Source organism: Nanorana parkeri, unplaced genomic scaffold (assembly GCF_000935625.1).
Source record: "Nanorana parkeri isolate BGI_ZX_2015 unplaced genomic scaffold, ASM93562v1 scaffold212, whole genome shotgun sequence".
In the NCBI taxonomy this organism is placed as follows: Eukaryota; Metazoa; Chordata; class Amphibia; order Anura; family Dicroglossidae; genus Nanorana; species Nanorana parkeri.
Genome location: NW_017306480.1, coordinates 766,791 through 785,349, shown reverse-complemented (window position 1 = coordinate 785,349; position 18,559 = coordinate 766,791). Strand labels below are relative to the sequence as shown.

The 18,559-nt window shown below is 45.4% G+C and overlaps 1 protein-coding gene across 2 annotated transcripts; it reads left to right on the top strand.

Moving 5' to 3' along the window:
• CHAC2 (ChaC cation transport regulator homolog 2) lies at window positions 1-17,435 on the top strand. Of its 2 annotated transcripts, XM_018555754.1 has the most exons (4): window positions 1-197; window positions 3,096-3,107; window positions 12,910-12,945; window positions 16,958-17,435. In XM_018555754.1, exons 1-4 carry the CDS (start codon window positions 75-77, stop codon window positions 17,339-17,341), a joined length of 555 nt encoding a protein of 184 aa, XP_018411256.1. In that variant the 5' UTR covers window positions 1-74; the 3' UTR covers window positions 17,342-17,435. The 2 variants fall into 2 exon arrangements, with proteins under 2 accessions (XP_018411256.1, XP_018411255.1); XM_018555753.1 differs by lacking the exon at window positions 3,096-3,107 and having other exon boundaries at window positions 1-209; window positions 16,958-17,429.
• The last annotated feature ends 1,124 nt before the right edge of the window (window positions 17,436-18,559 follow it).

Below are 18,559 nucleotides of genomic sequence, written 5' to 3'. Positions count from 1 at the left end.
GAGGCGGGGGCGGGGCTTCGTGACAGCTGAGTCTGGAGTCTGCTCATTGCGGCTTGTAGCGGCCGGCTGTCATCATGTGGGTGTTCGGCTATGGCTCGCTCATCTGGAAGGTGGACTTCCCCTACGAGGAGAAGCTGGTGGGCTACATCACCTGCTACAGCCGGAGGTTCTGGCAAGGCAGCACCGACCACCGGGGGGTCCCGGGCAAGGTGAGATCTGTGTGTGTCATTCCTCTCCTTATCGAATCAATGAGATCCTTACCAGCTGTTAAAGAAGAGGGGTGGGTCCTTCTTCCTAAATGTATCCAGCCTGGGATGGGGGGGTCCTTCTTCCTAAATGTATCCAGCCTGGGAGGGGGGTCCTTCTTCCTAAATGTATCCAGCCTGGGGGAGGGGGGGTCCTTCTTCCTAAATGTATCCAGTCTGGGATGGGGGTCCTTCTTCCTAAATTACAAACAATTCTTCATCACCCCTAAAACTCCTGAAGTGTGGCATATGGGAGTTCTAAGGGCCTGTGCGGTGCATTAATGCACATGTGTTAATGTGTGTTGCGTCAGGGCAGCCCATTTGTGATGCGCAAAAATACGCATGATCGTTTTTTTTAAAATGCAGCACCTGGTATATACCTCGTGGTGCGCCGCGGTGGGCTCTACTTTTCATTGAATTGGGGTGCCATTCACAGTGCATAGGTCAGGTGTGTTGCAGTAACCAACATTACCTTGTGTTTTAACAGTTACCAGAAATTGTTGTTTTGGCTGTAGTTGTGTTATGTTTGCCTTAAAGCAGTATTAAACTCTGTTTACATTTTCTTTCTTTACATTTTTGCCCAAGCACTTAGTCATCATGTTTCTGAACAGCTCCAACTCTCCCAGCTCAGCTTCCCTGAACTTCCTGCCTTGTACAAGATCACAAGGGACAGAGCAGACTCCAGCAGCTGTCCATCTACTAGCATGGAGAAGGCAGGGGGGAGGAGTGGGGAGCAGGGAAGTGACTTACCTTGCTGTGCCTGTGTGTTTGTAGAGATATTCACAGCTTACTAGCACACACAAGGGTGGCTGCATAGGACCCTGCAAGGGAAAGGAGCCACCCTAATACTGAATATCAGGACCAGTACTCGGGGATCAGCTGATTCTGCAGGAAACTAAAACTTTAAACATCAAAGACAAGCATCCATTGTAAGTGATTTGATCAGACTCTGAAATAGCTTTAAAACACTTAAAAAAAATAAAAAATATTCACCGGTGTAAAAGAATAAATAACCAGCGGGGTAAAAAGGTGACACAGACACTAGCCGCTTAATATGTCATACTCACCCCTCTGCCGTCCACCATCGTCCCTCTTCTGGGTTGAATGACACTGATCATAATTGAACCTAGGGATACACCTATACTGAGTATTTGTGCAAGTACTTATACTCGGCCAAATGCTCCCAATGCCTATCCCGATACCGGAACCTCGGGTATCAAGAAGCCGGGCGGCGAGTCATTACAGACAAACCCAGTGTTTCCCACCAGAACATTGCCCAAAGCATTACACTGTCTTCTTCCCTTCCGGCTCCATGCTCCCTCATCACCAGGGAACATAAAGCTGGTTCTCAGCCAATCAGGGAGGCGGGTAATGACTCCCCCCCCCCCCCCCCCCAACTTCCTCATTTATCAGGCTTTCCGGCCAATCAGGAAGCCAGGCGATGAGTCATTACCCGCCCCCTGGCTTCCTGATTGGCCAGAAAACCGTCTCCATGCTGCCTCGTCACCTGATTTTTAGCTTCCCGCTAATTGGGAAACCGGGCAGCGAGTCATTACATGCTGCCTGGCTTCCTGGATAATCAGGAAGCTAAACGGTGAGTCATTACACGCCGGCCGGCTTCCTTAATGAGATCGGTATCGGCGAGTACCGACAAAAAAAAGATATTGGCACTCTCGATTTTGAAAGACCGCTATCTGTGCATCCCTAGTTGAACCCACTTCCTGTGAGCCCAGAGCGTCACAGACCCACCTCCTTGGGCTGTGTCATTACACTGTCCAATGGTAAGGACTGCCCACTTCCACCACCAGACAAGAAAAGGAAGGATCTTGCTGATCATGTGACCACTAGAAGTTAATTGGAATTAAGGTAAATATACGGTAGTTTTTTATTTTTTTAATGTGAAGCTCGACTCGCCGCCCTTGCAGGTGCCTACATCTTCTCCCCAGGTTCTTTCAGCCGTCTTCATTGGCCATTGGGGGATAAATGTAAATTCTGCACATGCGCACTGAGTTCATTCATTCATCCTGGCACAGAGGCGTGCCAAGAATGTAGCTCAGTGCACATTCTGAAGAAGGTAAGTTTGTTTTGTTTCAGAAGAGACATAGGTCCCTATCTCACATGCATACATATGAGGGCCAGACAGGAGCCAGCTAACCTAGCTAGCGTGTCTTTGGAGTGTGGGAGGAAGGCAGAACATGCAAACTCCTTTGCAAATAGTGGCCTGGCCGGGATTTGAACCTGGGACCCAGTGCTGCAAGGCAGAAGCGCTAACCACTATACCACCATGCTGCCCATTCTCTTGTTTCTAATGTAGTGGCAGGAGAGGATGGGAATACATGGAGTTGGGCCTAAAGCCAGTGGATCAGCATCACAACCACACCTTTTCCTTTAAAGTAGAACTATAGTTAAATAAAGAATGGGAACAGGAAGGCTTTTTATTGCAGAAGAGCGGTACTTTGTCTCTTCTTACCTTCCCCGTTCACAGGTTTCTCTAGAATGTACAGTGCGCTTAGTGCAGCTCTGCGTATACTCTCAGCATCCATTGGTGTCACTATGAATTAATTCCCATGTGCATGCACAGGAGTTACATCATCATGGCTGAGGATGATGAACCTTTGAAGAAGACCAGATGTTTCTTTAAAGCTATTACACAAATAAATGCAGCGCTGCAATTCTTAATAAATAATTAAATGTATCGTTAAAATAGAAGCAGTTTAAGTACATCATGCTGACTTGGTATCGGCCTCTTGTAGTTCCTGTACAGCAGGACTGGAGAGTGAGAGGAAGAAGCAGCACAAGGAACCAATTAAGTTATGTGTTGACAAGAAGCATGTTAGGAAGAGAAAACAGAGTGACAGACGGGTGAGCTAATCATTGTGCTACTTCTCCTTTCACTGTCCAGTCACAGACTGGAGAGGGACCAGGACGATCTGGGCTCAGAAGTGGGTTGAACACTGCTGGCCATTAGACTGAGGACACTAAGCAACAGAAACAATATACTGCAGTGGAAATCTCTGGACTCAAGGTGAATATTGCAGTTTATTTTCCCTTTTAATGGGCCATTCAATGTAACCTTGTCATCTTTGTGTTCACATTTGTCCTGCTTGTTGGGCGTTGACACAGAGCCACATCACTTCTGTCTTCATTCCAGAGAGATTAGTCAGAGAAACACCTCACTGATCATGATGGTATCTCTGGCAGTAGCAATTAACCAACGTTACTGCTCTGTGACTCTAATCATGGCCTAGGAAATCTCTCAATAGGAAGCCCGGGTCTGCTTTTCCTTAGTCACAGATCAGAAGACCCGCACCTTCATGATCTTCTCCCCACATCAGCCATCAGGTAGAATGAGCTTAGAAACACCAGCTCACAATGTCCCTGGAAATGATTTCCAAATGTTGGCGAAACGGAACATCAGTCTCTGTTGTCAGCAGGGTGACGGGGGCCATTGTCATGTTGACCCTGGCTGCTCTTTGCAGTTCCATGGGCTCTGTTCTTCCTACACCTGGCCTCATTGTGGCTGTGTGTGTGACCTGTACCAATGCATGAGGAACATCAGTGACCAAAGCTGGACATAGACTACAAGATCTAAATGACTGTATGTGGATTTGTGAGTCATGTTAAACAGATATGAAGGATACTGTCATTTTCTGCAGAGAACTTTGCGATCTGAGTCTACAGCAATCCCAGGCAGGTAATACCGGTAGGACTAAAGCATACAGGCAGTGCTTAACATTTTGGAAAACTTGCTGTTATTGCCATTGTCCCAGACTTAGACAATCTGGGCATTGAAACAAGGAAGAAGGGCCTTTAAAATCGATGGCTGCTCCCATTTTTTAGTCTTCAGAGGAACTCCAGCTATTAACAAAATTAACCCTTGCAGAGGGTTAACTGCTTGTGTTTTTTTTTGGGGGGGGGGGGGGTCTAGGGGCCAGAATACAAAAGATATACTCACCTGACCCCTGGTCCTGTGGCAGTCAGTGCTCACCTCTCACTATTTTCACTCCGGCTGTGGAATGTCCCTCGGCATTCTCTTTTTTAATGCAGGAGAATGGACCTTCATTCGTGTATGATGGGAGGCAGTTTGTACAGGGGAAGAGTGCAGAGTGTATGATGGGAGGCAGTATGTACAGGAGAGGAGTGCAGAGGGTATGATGGGAGGCAGTATGTACAGGGGAGGAGTGCAGAGTGTAGGATGGGAGGCAGTATGTACAGGGGAAGAGTGCAGAGTGTATGATGGGAGGCAGTATGTACAGGAGAGGAGTGCAGAGGGTATGATGGGAGGCAGTATGTACAGGGGAGGAGTGCAGAGTGTAGGATGGGAGGCAGTATGTACAGGGGAAGAGTGCAGAGTGTATGATGGGAGGCAGTATGTACAGGAGAGGAGTGCAGAGGGTATGATGGGAGGCAGTATGTACAGGGGAGGAGTGCAGAGTGTAGGATGGGAGGCAGTATGTACAGGGGAAGAGTGCAGAGTGTATGATGGGAGGCAGTATGTACAGGAGAGGAGTGCAGAGGGTATGATGGGAGGCAGTATGTACAGGGGAGGAGTGCAGAGTGTAGGATGGGAGGCAGTATGTACAGGGGAAGAGTGCAGAGTGTATGATGGGAGGCAGTATGTACAGGAGAGGAGTGCAGAGGGTATGATGGGAGGCAGTATGTACAGGGGAGGAGTGCAGAGTGTAGGATGGGAGGCAGTATGTACAGGGGAAGAGTGCAGAGTGTATGATGGGAGGCAGTATGTACAGGAGAGGAGTGCAGAGGGTATGATGGGAGGCAGTATGTACAGGGGAGGAGTGCAGAGTGTAGGATGGGAGGCAGTATGTACAGGGGAAGAGTGCAGAGTGTATGATGGGAGGCAGTATGTACAGGAGAGGAGTGCAGAGGGTATGATGGGAGGCAGTATGTACAGGGGAGGAGTGCAGAGTGTAGGATGGGAGGCAGTATGTACAGGGGAAGAGTGCAGAGTGTATGATGGGAGGCAGTATGTACAGGAGAGGAGTGCAGAGGGTATGATGGGAGGCAGTATGTACAGGGGAGGAGTGCAGAGTGTAGGATGGGAGGCAGTATGTACAGGGGAAGAGTGCAGAGTGTATGATGGGAGGCAGTATGTACAGGAGAGGAGTGCAGAGGGTATGATGGGAGGCAGTATGTACAGGGGAGGAGTGCAGAGTGTAGGATGGGAGGCAGTATGTACAGGGGAAGAGTGCAGAGTGTATGATGGGAGGCAGTATGTACAGGAGAGGAGTGCAGAGGGTATGATGGGAGGCAGTATGTACAGGGGAGGAGTGCAGAGTGTAGGATGGGAGGCAGTATGTACAGGGGAAGAGTGCAGAGTGTATGATGGGAGGCAGTATGTACAGGAGAGGAGTGCAGAGGGTATGATGGGAGGCAGTATGTACAGGGGAGGAGTGCAGAGTGTAGGATGGGAGGCAGTATGTACAGGGGAAGAGTGCAGAGTGTATGATGGGAGGCAGTATGTACAGGAGAGGAGTGCAGAGGGTATGATGGGAGGCAGTATGTACAGGGGAGGAGTGCAGAGTGTAGGATGGGAGGCAGTATGTACAGGGGAAGAGTGCAGAGTGTATGATGGGAGGCAGTATGTACAGGAGAGGAGTGCAGAGGGTATGATGGGAGGCAGTATGTACAGGGGAGGAGTGCAGAGTGTAGGATGGGAGGCAGTATGTACAGGGGAAGAGTGCAGAGTGTATGATGGGAGGCAGTATGTACAGGAGAGGAGTGCAGAGGGTATGATGGGAGGCAGTATGTACAGGGGAGGAGTGCAGAGTGTAGGATGGGAGGCAGTATGTACAGGGGAAGAGTGCAGAGTGTATGATGGGAGGCAGTATGTACAGGAGAGGAGTGCAGAGGGTATGATGGGAGGCAGTATGTACAGGGGAGGAGTGCAGAGGGTATGATGGAAGGCAGTATGTACAGGGGAGGAGTGCAGAGTGTAGAATGGGAGGCAGTATGTACAGGGGAGGAGTGCAGGGAGTATGTACGGGGGAGGAGTGCAGAGGGTATGATGGAAGGCAGTATGTACAGGGGAGGAGGGGAGGCAGTATGTACAGGGGAGGAGTGCAGAGTGTATGATGGGAGGCAGTATGTACAGGGGAGGAGTGCAGAGTGTATGATGGGAGGCAGTATGTACAGGGGAGGATTGCAGAGTGTATGATGGGAGGCAGTATGTGCTCATCAAGGCCACATAACAGGAATAATCTCTCCAAAGTGAGGACAATCCCCTTTTAAGACAGTTGTCACTAGAACAAGTGTCCTCGGAGTTGCCTTTCTCTTCTTGCTCTGGTAACAATTCAAATTCGTCACCAGAACAAATAGTGACTCACCCTATCAGGGCAGAGACAGCAGTATGTACTTGGCATGGTTTCTAATCCCTCACCACTCTGCTTTAGATACACCTTTAATCTTGACATGGGCTCCACTGAGACACAAGGATCACAGGCCAAGCGTTGTTCACACCATTAGCGGTGTGCCCCATTCACACTGCAGTGCACTGGACATCACTGGAATGCAGCACACCGGTCTGCTGTGTGGAGAACGGAATGGAGTGTACACTTTATACACTCCAAATAAAGTGAAGAAAAATAAAGTAAATTGTGTGATGCACTGAAAATCTGCATCACCAAAGGCCCCCCGCATGATCTCCCTCAGCACACCAGTTCACTTGCAAAATTCTGTGTTGTAGCATGCAGGTGTGAACAAGACCAAATACAAGTACTTGACTGTCAGCACTGTTTTTACTACAGGCAGTAGCAGAGGGGTTATCCCCAAAACTGCAAGGGTTAACTGCGCGACATTGTCTAGGGCAGCATTTCTCAACCTTTTCTGAGTTGCAGCACCCTTTAAAAGTATGCTAAATCTTTGAGGCATCCTAATCCAAAATGTCATAGTTTTTAAGAGGGAGCCCAGGTGAAAACACACAGTGGATTTTCCCCTTCACATCAGGAGCCCCCCTTTCACATTAGAGTTCACCCTTTACATTAGGAGCTCCCTTCATCTCAGTCTACATTCCCCTTCATATCTCAGTCCCACTACCACAACATTTTGGGGCACTCCTGAGGTCGCATCCTGGTTGAGAAAGACTGGTCTAGGGGTATTGTGTAAAGAACTTTTACTTACCTGATCCCCTAATCCTCGACAGTTGGTGCACAGCTCTCTCCGCTTTAGCTTGTAGACTGTCCCTCGGCGTCCTCGCGTATGATGCAAGGCAATGGGTTTTGCATTGTACGCAACAACGTTAGCGGGCCTCCGACCACCGGAGTGGAGGGGAAGAGGCTGCAGGTGCTGGTCTTGGAGTCTGCAATAATGAGAATATTAATAATGAGAATATTTTATTTCTATTCAGTATACACTCTGCACATTTCTCAGAGACTGAAGAAGTGTAAAAAGTGTCAAATCATTGTGACTGGATGACTAACACAGAGTGAAATGTTACACCTGAAGGTTGTCCAATGTATAGATGTGGCAGTCTTGGGATGACTCAGCAAAGGCTTTCCTAAAATAGGAAAAACAGGTTTGTAGCCGGAGTGTGCTCATCCCATATTTGCTATAAGGATGATGTTAGAGCAGGGGTGGGCAACTTTGGCCCTCCAGCTGTGCTTTAGCTACAATTCCCAACATGCCTCAGTCATACCTGTAACGGTCAGTCTTGCAAAGTCTCATGGGACTTGTAGTTCCACAACAACTGGAGGGCCAGAGTTGCCCTGTCCTGCATTGGAGCTACACAAAATCTAACAGTATTTAGTACGGACATTTGCTATGACTGATCAATGCCAAAAATATTTGTTCCCAAAAGTGACTGGAAGTTCCTGTGCTCGCAACCATACATGTTCATTGCAGTTGGAGTTTGTATTGCTACAGAGGGAACAAATACATTACCCATGCGTGCCGTAGAAATCCAGCCCCGAAATGGGTGTAATAAAACGTGGTCAGAAAGTGGAGTTCTCCTTGAGGGCCGGTTCACACCACATCCAGTGCTTTCCGGCTCGATTAATGGCCGGGACACACTGGATCATATAATTTGAGCCTTCCACGTTCCGGTGCGGGAAAAGGCATGATTAAGCCAATCATATCGATGGCACCACAGACACACCTGCCCCAGAATGTGTGGTACAGCAATGCCTGTGGTCTGGTGCGATTGCAAAAAATAGTGCATGATCATCTTTAAACTTTAGTATATGGTCAGCTTAGCAAACCACCTTTTAAAGCCCATCTACAGGCATCCCCTCTGCTGTGAAAATATAGGGGGCACTTGCTCAGCACAGTGACTATTCAGCAAACGCCTCATAATTTTTATCTATGAACACTAGGCGTTCTATGATTGGACAAGGGGCATTGACATCCTCGAATCACCCCTTGTCCAATCAGAAAACGCCTAAAATTCACTGATAAAAATACTAGGCGTTCTCTGAATTGCCGCTGTTCCAAGCGAGTGCCCCTTGTGTGGAAGTCGCTCAGCACAGTGGCGGTACAGGACCTGGAAGATCACTATAAAGTAATGTTGGCTACTACAGTGCTTTACAGGAATCTTGTGGCCCCACCCCAGGTATAAAATATGTATAGTTACATTGGGCCAAGCTGAACCAATGTAAGTATACATAACTTTTTTATACCTGGAGTTCAGCAATTTTATATGCTATATTCATTTTGATTAATGATGGTGGAGTTTCCTTTAAGGATGAATTGCTCTGCAATGCCTGCAGCTACAGTGGTCTGTTAGGACTTTAAACCTTTTACTGCTGGCTAATAATATGTAAATATTTGAATGTCTCGCCTAGCCACAGTTGCATTCCAAGGCCTTTTCCTACTTCACCATCCTGCAGTAAAACATTTGCGTTACTGTAAGCAACTTCAATGCAAGTAGAATTGCATACCTTTGTGCTGCGTTTACATCTTTGCACTGCAGTTTAGTGTGTTTTTTTAAAATATGGGACATGCTGAATTTTTGTGCATTTACAGACCCATGGAAATAAAACGGTGAATGCACAAAAAAAAAGGCTTGTATCAGCAGTCTTTGATGCAATAAGTATTCTGCCCAAACACATACATTGCTGCATATGCCTAGGGGTGAAAGAGATCCTAAGGCCTCATTTACACGGGGTGACCTGGGATTCCTTCCTCGGAAATCTACGGATTCTCGCAGCAAGAATCCCAGGTGTCCACCATTCAAATGCGGCTTGTTCAAATAAATGATGGGGTGACAGCGGCTGCATCTGTAAGTGGCAGCCTGCATGTAATCTTATCTGATATCATTATCTGTGGTTTGGAATAGAGGACTGTGTTGGACGCATCTATCATGCATCCGGCAACAGGGATCTATTCCAAGCCTCATGTAATCATATCATGAGTGGTTTCTTGTATACAGTATTTGTATTGAGCACAAAGAATATAAAAATAATGATGCAACTTCCTGTTTAATTGGTGTAATCTCTGCTTGTATGTCTTTTATTTTATTTGATGGTTTAGAATACTATTACTGAATAATATCAGATGTAGCGTGTTCACCATAGTGCTCTGCTTTTACAAACTATCGCACAGTATTTTTGTGTGTATGTCTTGTATTGTGTTCTCGTTCACCGGCCTCCATTGAACCCTGTAAAGGAACTTCTGTCGTTACAGCAGTGTGTGCTTTGAACAGTCTAACAGTGATATGAATGCTGTATGTAAACAATAGCTTACAGAACCCTCCAGCGCCTAACACATCACTGCAATATGTGTGGAGCTGTTCTGTTTTCCCTCTTTGTCAAATGTGCGTACTGCAACAGTTAATATATCCCGGTGTCCTAGTACTGAATGTGAACCTTTTTAGGGCCTTTAGACGTCATAGACACAGACATTTTTTATCTTAAGTTTTATAAGCAGAGCCTTAGAATAGACAAATATTTAAAAAATAATTCAGCAACTGGTCTCTAAAGCCTTGAAAGCAAATTCTACCTTTTAGAAAAAAAATTATAAATGCACGCTTCTTTATAAAAGAAAAATGTGAATTTGTTTTCTTGTTTTTTTTGCATTGGAGCCAGTAAAGCATTGCAAACACGATCAATGGATCGTGGGGCTATGCCCTGGCTCCTGCAGACTCTCTCCCTGCCCCCCCCCTCCCCCCATGTCTGTATCTCAGTATGGACATTCAGTAACATGGATGGGAGCAAGTACCGTGTTTCTCCGAAAATAAGACACTGTCTTATATTTTTTTGGGCTCAAAAAAACACACTAGGTCTTATTTTTTTTTTTATATTATTTATAAAATTTCAAAGTTAATGCAAATACAAATTAAATAATCCAAAATGGCAAAGTTAAGAAAAGGGTGATAAGGGCAATCAGGGGTGCCGTACCTTTGCAAGAGTAATTTGGTAACCAGAATGAGCGAAGCGCACGTTTACTATAGATTCCTCACAGGCGGAGTGCATTTGGTATCACTCCGCCTGTGACAAGAGCCGGGTCTATAGAGGAGGCATCAGCTTATGCGTCTCTGCTCCCTATGCTGCCGCCTCGCTTCCTCTAGCGCTCGCTTCGTTGGCACCGCTGATTCTCTCCTGCGGCTCTTCAAGTTTCCCCTTATGCCACCACCGGCCCCAGGAATGGTCACATCTAGGTCTTATTTTCGTGGTAGGTCTTATATTTTAGCAATTCCCAAAAATGGTACTAGGTCTTATTTTCGGGGGAAACAGGGTATCGATAGATTTTGCTCCACCTATGGCCAACTCATAGTTAAAGTGACACTACACTCGGGAGTTAAATCTTAAGAATCACATTCAAGTGCCTTAACTATAAACAAGAATGTATCTCATTTGTGTATCACTCGGCTGTAGATCCTCCCGTAATGGACTACAATCTCATGTTTAGTTTACAAATTTGTATTGACGTTGTAGTCCATCACAGGAGTGAGCTTAGAGCGGCGGCTTCTTTACAACACACACACAGGGACTATGGGGAACAAAAGTAGTCACCCTCCAGAAGGAAGGACAGTGTCAGCATGAACTCGGTTATGATTTGAGGATTTACAGCCGAGTGATCCACAAATAATACATTTTTGGTAATAGTCAAAAGAGAACTATGGGGTAAGTGTTTTTCCCCATAGTTCTCTTTAGGGTCACGGGATGACATATACTAACCTCCTCCCGTGACCCAAAGCTCATTATATAGCATGCTATTGCCCGTGATATACTGAGAGCGCCACAGCAGCGACAATGGTGCCTGGATCCACCCAGCTGCGTGAGTGACAGCTGGCTCTGCCTATCTAGAGGCAGAGCCAGCTGTGCCCGCCCCCTCCCCTATCCGTTCCTCCAGTCAGCACTGGAGGATCAGGGAAGGGAGGGGGGGAATTCCTGCGGGGAGCGATGGCTGACAGTCACCGCTCTTGCAGGGAGATGATTGGGAACTGAGCGAGCAATGGTATGTGTTCGCTCACTCCCCGATCAATAGAGCCGACGTGTAAGAGTTTCATTGTCACAGGTCGGCTCTAACTATGAGGAGTGTAAATCACCCCATAGTTCTCCTTTTAAGGCACTTGAATGCATTTATAAGATTTAACTCCTGAGTTTAGTGTCACTTTAAACAATGCATATTTCTATGTTACCTTAAATCCAGGTATTTGCATATGAAAAGCAACACAGTTGTGCTATAAGTCTCTCCATTGCACAGCTTTGCTGATAAAGAACACCTCTGAGCAAAAGGTCAGGAGGGCCATGTGAGAATAAAACAGCTGATTCTACAGGACTAAGCACTGAGTATGGCACAACCTCTACACATATTATTGTAATTGTACAGGGACGACTGGGCCATCAGCTCGCTCTTTGAATTCAAAGCAAGATGTAACCTCTAGGCAACAAGTGAGAACTTTTTTCCTTTTACAACTTACACATCAACTGCAAAACTGTCCATATTGTCCCAGGGCAGCAGGGAGCTACTTGCAGCATATAAGGGTTTTGAGAACTCCTGGTGCAGAGTGGCCTGATAACGTGAGGCATTGTAGAAATCTAGGCCAGAGCAGAGACAGAAATCTGAGAGCGGGTACAGGATTGGGTGAGACAAATGAGTACATCATATTGCCAGCTGGTAGTGAATGGCTTTTACCAAGATGCAGGGACCAGGAGCATCTGGTCTTCACTAGACCACTGAAGGCTAAACTCTGCTGATGCTTACGTCGGCAAGCTCCCTCGCCTGCACCAACATCTTCTTTCAGGTTCAGGGCCTTTGGACATCTTGATTGGCCAGCGCAGAATGATGTAATGTGCAGCCCTGTATACTTTGTAAAGCAGATGGAGGAGGAAGGTAAGACGCCTTTATTGCAGAAGAGACATCTTACAACTCTTCTGTAATTTAAAAAAAAAAAAATCCTTCCTGCTCTCAAGGTTCTGTTTTCTGTCCAACACACCTGGAAATGTCGGATAGCAACAGCTCTGACAGAGAATGAAGATTTGACTCGTCACCTACAAGACAGGTAGGAATTCTGTACAGGCTGCTTCGGGATCACATTCTTTATCGTAGGTTTGCTGGAAGTGACCGTTTCCATTTTTTCAGATTCTTTCCTCATTTAGTTTGTGTAAATATCCAGTTTTGTGACTTAAAATGCAATTGTCAGGGATTTAAAAATAAACACTTTGTCTAGAATATATTATCCTTATTTTGCCTTTTTTTGTTTTTGCAGCCTGGAAGAGTGGTCACACTTGTGGAAGATCCAGAGGTAAACCATTTTTTGTTTTAATGGAGTGGGTTCCTCCTGCAGGCCACCATGTCACTACTGGCCTATTGGTCCATTTACTTACTATGTTGGGCTGGCTCCTTGGTAGATATAAATGTGTGTGAGGAAGGAGGGGGCAGGCAAACTCCATCTCTACATTGAAGTCACACATTGGCGTCAGTGGTTCTTAGACTGCCGGAGCAGAGGGGAGAAAAGGCAGCGGGGACGGGTCTAGCAGCCTGGAGGCAGCGGTTGGCACCAAGGATCAGGAGAGTAATACAGCCTCATTTGAGCCCCCTACACAAAACAAGCACTTAGCCCTTGCAGTGCAGGGGTAACTGCACTGCAAAGGTAAGTTTTTGTTTGTATTTTTTGTCCAGATAGACACTTTAAAAACATGTCCGCAATGGTAGCTCATATGGTTTAATCTATGAAGGTTTCCTTTAAAGCAGAACTTCGGGTAAATCAAATCCTAACCCTTGCAGTGGAGTGCTTGTTTTGTCTAAGGAGCTAAAATAACCGTTATACTCACCCGAACCACGATCCCGGCTTGCTCTTATACACCGCTCACTCCAGCCTGTCTCCTCCCTTCAATCCAGCAATCGGATGTCTCTCGGCTTCCTCACCTATACACTGTTTACAATGCGATGACTCACAGGACCTTAGACCACAGGAGTGAAGGGGGAGCGAGGCTGAATGGAGCAGTCTAAGAGCAAGCCAGCATTGTGTTTCGGGTGAATATACCTTTGTTTTAGCTCCCTAGATAGAATGAGCACTTAAACTTTGCAGTAGGCGGGTAGCCCCACTGCAAGGGTTAAGATTTGATTTGCCCGGAGTTCTGCTTTGAAGCATTTAAAAAAAATATTGACTGTATGCACTGTGTATGTTCATATCAGCTTAGGCCATATTTAATCACTTTATATTTAATTTACATTAATGGGGACTGAATATAACCAATAGCAGCAGTCTAATATTCCTTATGACAATGAGCACATTTGAACATCTGCCATTGGTAAAAAAAAAAGTCCTATATAAGACCGCACAAAAACATTACTACTGATAAATTAGGTTGATGCTTTTACTGTTCTGCCTCGCGAATTGAAATGTGTAAGAAAATAAAAATGACAGACCTTTTTATATTGCCGTTTCCTAAATGTAATAAAATTCACAGCCAGATTGAAGGATAAACCCAGCTGGAATAAAGCTCTGTCATGTTGTGCCCAGTAGTTGATAAACACAAGCACATGCAGCTTAGGGTAATTGTTGTTTTCACTGGTTGTTCTGTCACTTTCTGTGTGCTTTACAGTTCATTAAAGTTGTCCTTATCAGACCATTATGCCGTTCTATGTCCAGTGTGTGGTCTGTGTTTGTTTATTCAGGTATTAAGCCCCAATTGTCACTACAAGGGACAGATTCAGGCAATGCCTTCCTCTTGTTTTGTTGCTAGATTTTAGAAACCCACATAAATGAATACAGCAATAATTGATGTGTCCATTTAACTTCAGATAACATTTGAACGGGGAACCTATTATGTCAAATGCTCCATGTAATGATGATCTCCATAAACAATCTCTATAGGAAACAGAACACAAGCATTCAGATTGCATGTATTGCTATATATACTGCCTGGCCAAAAAAAAGTCACACACTCTAATATTTCATTAGACAGCCTTGAGTTGCATTAATTTTTCACCAAGATCTTGTAGTGATGATGAGAGAGTCGGAGCACTGTATAAAGTCTTCTCCAGCACATTTTAAAGATTTTCAATGGGGTTAAGTCCTGATGCACACTGAGCATTTTGTAGAGCTTTTTCTGCCCCCCCAAAAAAACTCCAAAAATCTGCCCCCCAAAAAATCGTATTCATTTCTATGGCCCTGTTCACATCTGTCGCTGGAAAAAGTGCAGGAGCTTTTTTTGGGCATATTGCAGCTTGTTTTGGCACCATAGACAGAATAGGAAACGCTTGAAAACGCCCGTTTGCTGTGTTTTCATGCGGTTTTATGCGCTTTTTCTCATTCACATCAATGAGCTACATACTGCTCACAAAAACGCATTTTTTTTGCCACATGCGCATAAAAACGCTCAAAAATGCACATCACAAACGCATGTTAAAAAGTGCAAAAACGCTATCGCCTAGTTGTGAACCAGACAAACAGTTTTCTTTAACTCTTGGCGCTAATGGCTGCCAGCTGAACGATACACTTGCTGTTGCATAATCAAAGTTTTCAACTGTTTATCACAGTTTTTCACACAGACTTGAGGGGCTGCTCATCCAAGGCTCTGGGGCTTCCACCACGGACATAGAAAACAAAAGGGAACAGAGCTCCACCTCCGTGTGTAAAATCGTTTATTAAAATAAATAAAACAAGGGATATATGTACTCAAGCAAATGTTTTCATCACACTTTAACAACAAACAAGAGGCCACACTGTCTGTTAAACCAACATGGTATCGCCCCGACTATGTACCACGGTTGCCTCCGGTCACATCACCGGCCGCAGTCAGCCAAGATTGACCGGTTTCAGGGGTAAGCCCCCTTCATCAGAATCATAGCTTGCTTTCCCTGAGAGTGGGGTATAAGACTGGAAAACCAGGAAAATCTTGGCTGACTACAACCAGTGGACGGTGATGTGACCGGAGGCAACCGTGATACATAGTCAGGGCAATGCCATGTTGGGTTGACAGACAGTGTGGCCCCTTGTTTGTTGTTAAAGCGTGATGAAGACGTTTGCTTGCGAGTACATACACTGAGTGGCCAGATTTTTATGACCACCCCATCAGTACTTCGTTGGGCCACGAGATAACTCCACGAGATGACTTTGTTGGGCCGCCTTGTGACTCCACGAGATGTTGAAAGGTGATGCGAGGAATCTGACACTGCACTGTTGCCCTTCTGTTGTCTTGTACCACTCTTGCCACTCTCCGTTCTGCCCTAACATTGACTAGTCGCTGACGGCCACAATTCGCACGTTCAGACCCAGATTTTCGGCTGACAGTCCAGTCTTTAAACACTTTAACAGTGAGCCCCTCTTGAACATTTAACAAATTCTGCTGTTTTGCTGATACTCGCTCCATGGCTCCGAGCGCCAACAATCATCCCACGTTCAAAGGCTGTTAATTCATGTTGTTTACCCATATCTTCAGAAAAAAATCACTTCTACTGTCGTGGTAAACAACCTGCTTCTCTATTTATAATGGTCTGGCCCTCTAGCAACTTCAGCGCCAAATTATAGCTAATTAGCCTACAAACATCAGGTGGTCATAATAAACTGGCCACTCAGTGTATATCCCTTGGTGCTCTGTTCCCTTTTTGTTTTCTAGGTGTGAGCCAGGCCTAAGGTCTGGACTCTGTGGTGGCCGATCCATGTGTGAAATGATGTATCATGCTCCCTGAACCACACTCTCACAATTTGAGCCTGATAAATCCTGGCATTGGCATTTTGGAATATGCCCACTGTGCCATCAGGAAAGAAAAAATCAATTGATGGAAAAACCATCATTATCTTTGTTGATTGATCATCCAGACTCAGCCTCTACTTACTTGACCTGAGATGCTGGCTTAGAGATGACACAATATTGTAGATCTGGTGTATGTACAGTTCTGGGCTGTGTTCACAGATGGCGGGGCGGGAGGAGGCGTGACATTGAATGTCAATGGCACCGCAGTCGAGCCCCGCCCGCAGTTCGATCGCCCGGAACGCAGGCACATTTGTCCGGTCCAGTGCGATCTGCAAAAATACTGCAAGCACTATTCCAGAGGCCGAACGCTCTGGAACGCAGACTTTGTGGTGTGAACCAGCCTTTAAACCTTATGACTTACTACAAAGTTCCAGTGTTCCAGTCTGATCCCTGTGGAAGAGGAGACTGGAGAAATGCATCCTCCTGCATGCAGCGGGGAGATGATATCTCTGCTTAAGTAGAGTCACTTGACTTGGGCCCAATTACTGTTTTTTAATGATAATGTGTAAGGTACACTGAGAGGTCTACCTTAACTGTATCTTTTCTTCTTAACAGGGTTGCGTATGGGGAGTTGCTTACAGGCTGCCGGAGGGAAAGGAGGAAGAAGTAAAAGCTTACCTTGATTTTCGAGAGAAAGGCGGCTACAGGACTACTACAGTTGTCTTTTATCCTAAAGATCCTTCTATAAAACCATTCAACGTTCTTCTTTATATCGGAACCTGTGATAACCCCAACTACCTTGGCCCCGCTCCCTTAGAAGACATCGCAGAGCAGATCTTTAACGCTGTCGGCCCCAGCGGAAAAAACACAGAATACCTGTTTGAACTTGCCAATTCACTCAGGGACCTTGTACCAGAAGATGCAGACGAGCATCTGTTCTCTTTAGAAAAGCTGGTGAAAGAACTTTTAGAGAGACACCAACATATTAATTGTATATAATGGGAACATTGTATATAAACCTTTCACAAGCTAGGTGCTGTTGTATATATTGGGCTTTGAAGTGTCCGCAATATGAACAGTCTTTGTTGCAACTGCTGCGATTCAGACCTGCTAAAAACCACTGCTTGTCGAGCATCTAGGGGTAACAGACAGTTCTTATTTCAGACACTTTGGGAAATAAGTCCTTTTAGATGTATCCAACTTAATTTATGCCTAGAAATAGTTAATGACATATTTATTTTATAAAAAGGAGTTTTAATGATTTTTTTTTCCTCCAGTATAGTTTTAAAATCTAGTATGTGAGATCACATATAAAGTAACTCCAACAAAAAAAAAAAAGAACGGAAAGAACGTCTATCAGATTTTTAAGGCTGTGTTCTCATGTAGGGTATTTCTCTTCTTATGCTGCTCTGTCTGACACATTCATCACCTATAGGAGAAGAGGAGCTTGCCCCGTGAGGACATGGACATCAGGAAAATCCTGACTGAGTTCTTAAACCTTCCCAATTATAAAATTAGTGTCTGTTTCATTTTATTACTGCTGTCTGTGTTTCTGCTAGGGGGATTCCTTTTCTGTCTGTCACCCATAGGATAGACAGGATAGACGCAAAGAGAAATCTTCCTGATGAGAACAGCACAGGGTTTTACATCTTCGCCACATTTAGGGTAAATTGACGGTGTCTGATTCACCTTTTCAGTGATCTGCTGCTCCTCCTTTCTCTACTTTAGCTAGCTCAGTACTCCCAGGTATAGGGCAGCATATGACCTCCTACTATGTGACAACGCTGGGCCCTTTGCGGAGAACTACTAAACCTAAGCACCATCCTGTAAAAGAGGGGGGTGACATCATATTTCCTGCTAAGAGAGGGGGTTGACGTTAAATCTCCTGCAATGCTCTGGGTATTTTGGTGCTACCTGTGAGAGGTAGTGATGGTGGAACATTGGAGAGGTGAGTATCCATAATATTGGAGGACCTTTTCACAAACACTAAGGAAAATATGTCGTGAGCACACCTTCTGCTTCAAAAGTTATTCTTTATTGACATTCTTGCAGCATCTCAGAAAATATTGCAATGTTCCAGAACTGCGCAGGGTCCTTTCATCAGGCAAAGTGAGACCTTCGGAAACGTTGCAATCTTTTCTGATATGCTGCAAGAAGGTGTGCTGAAGACATATTTTTCTTATGCATTGTTTTGGCGCCATCCAACAGTTGTGTCTG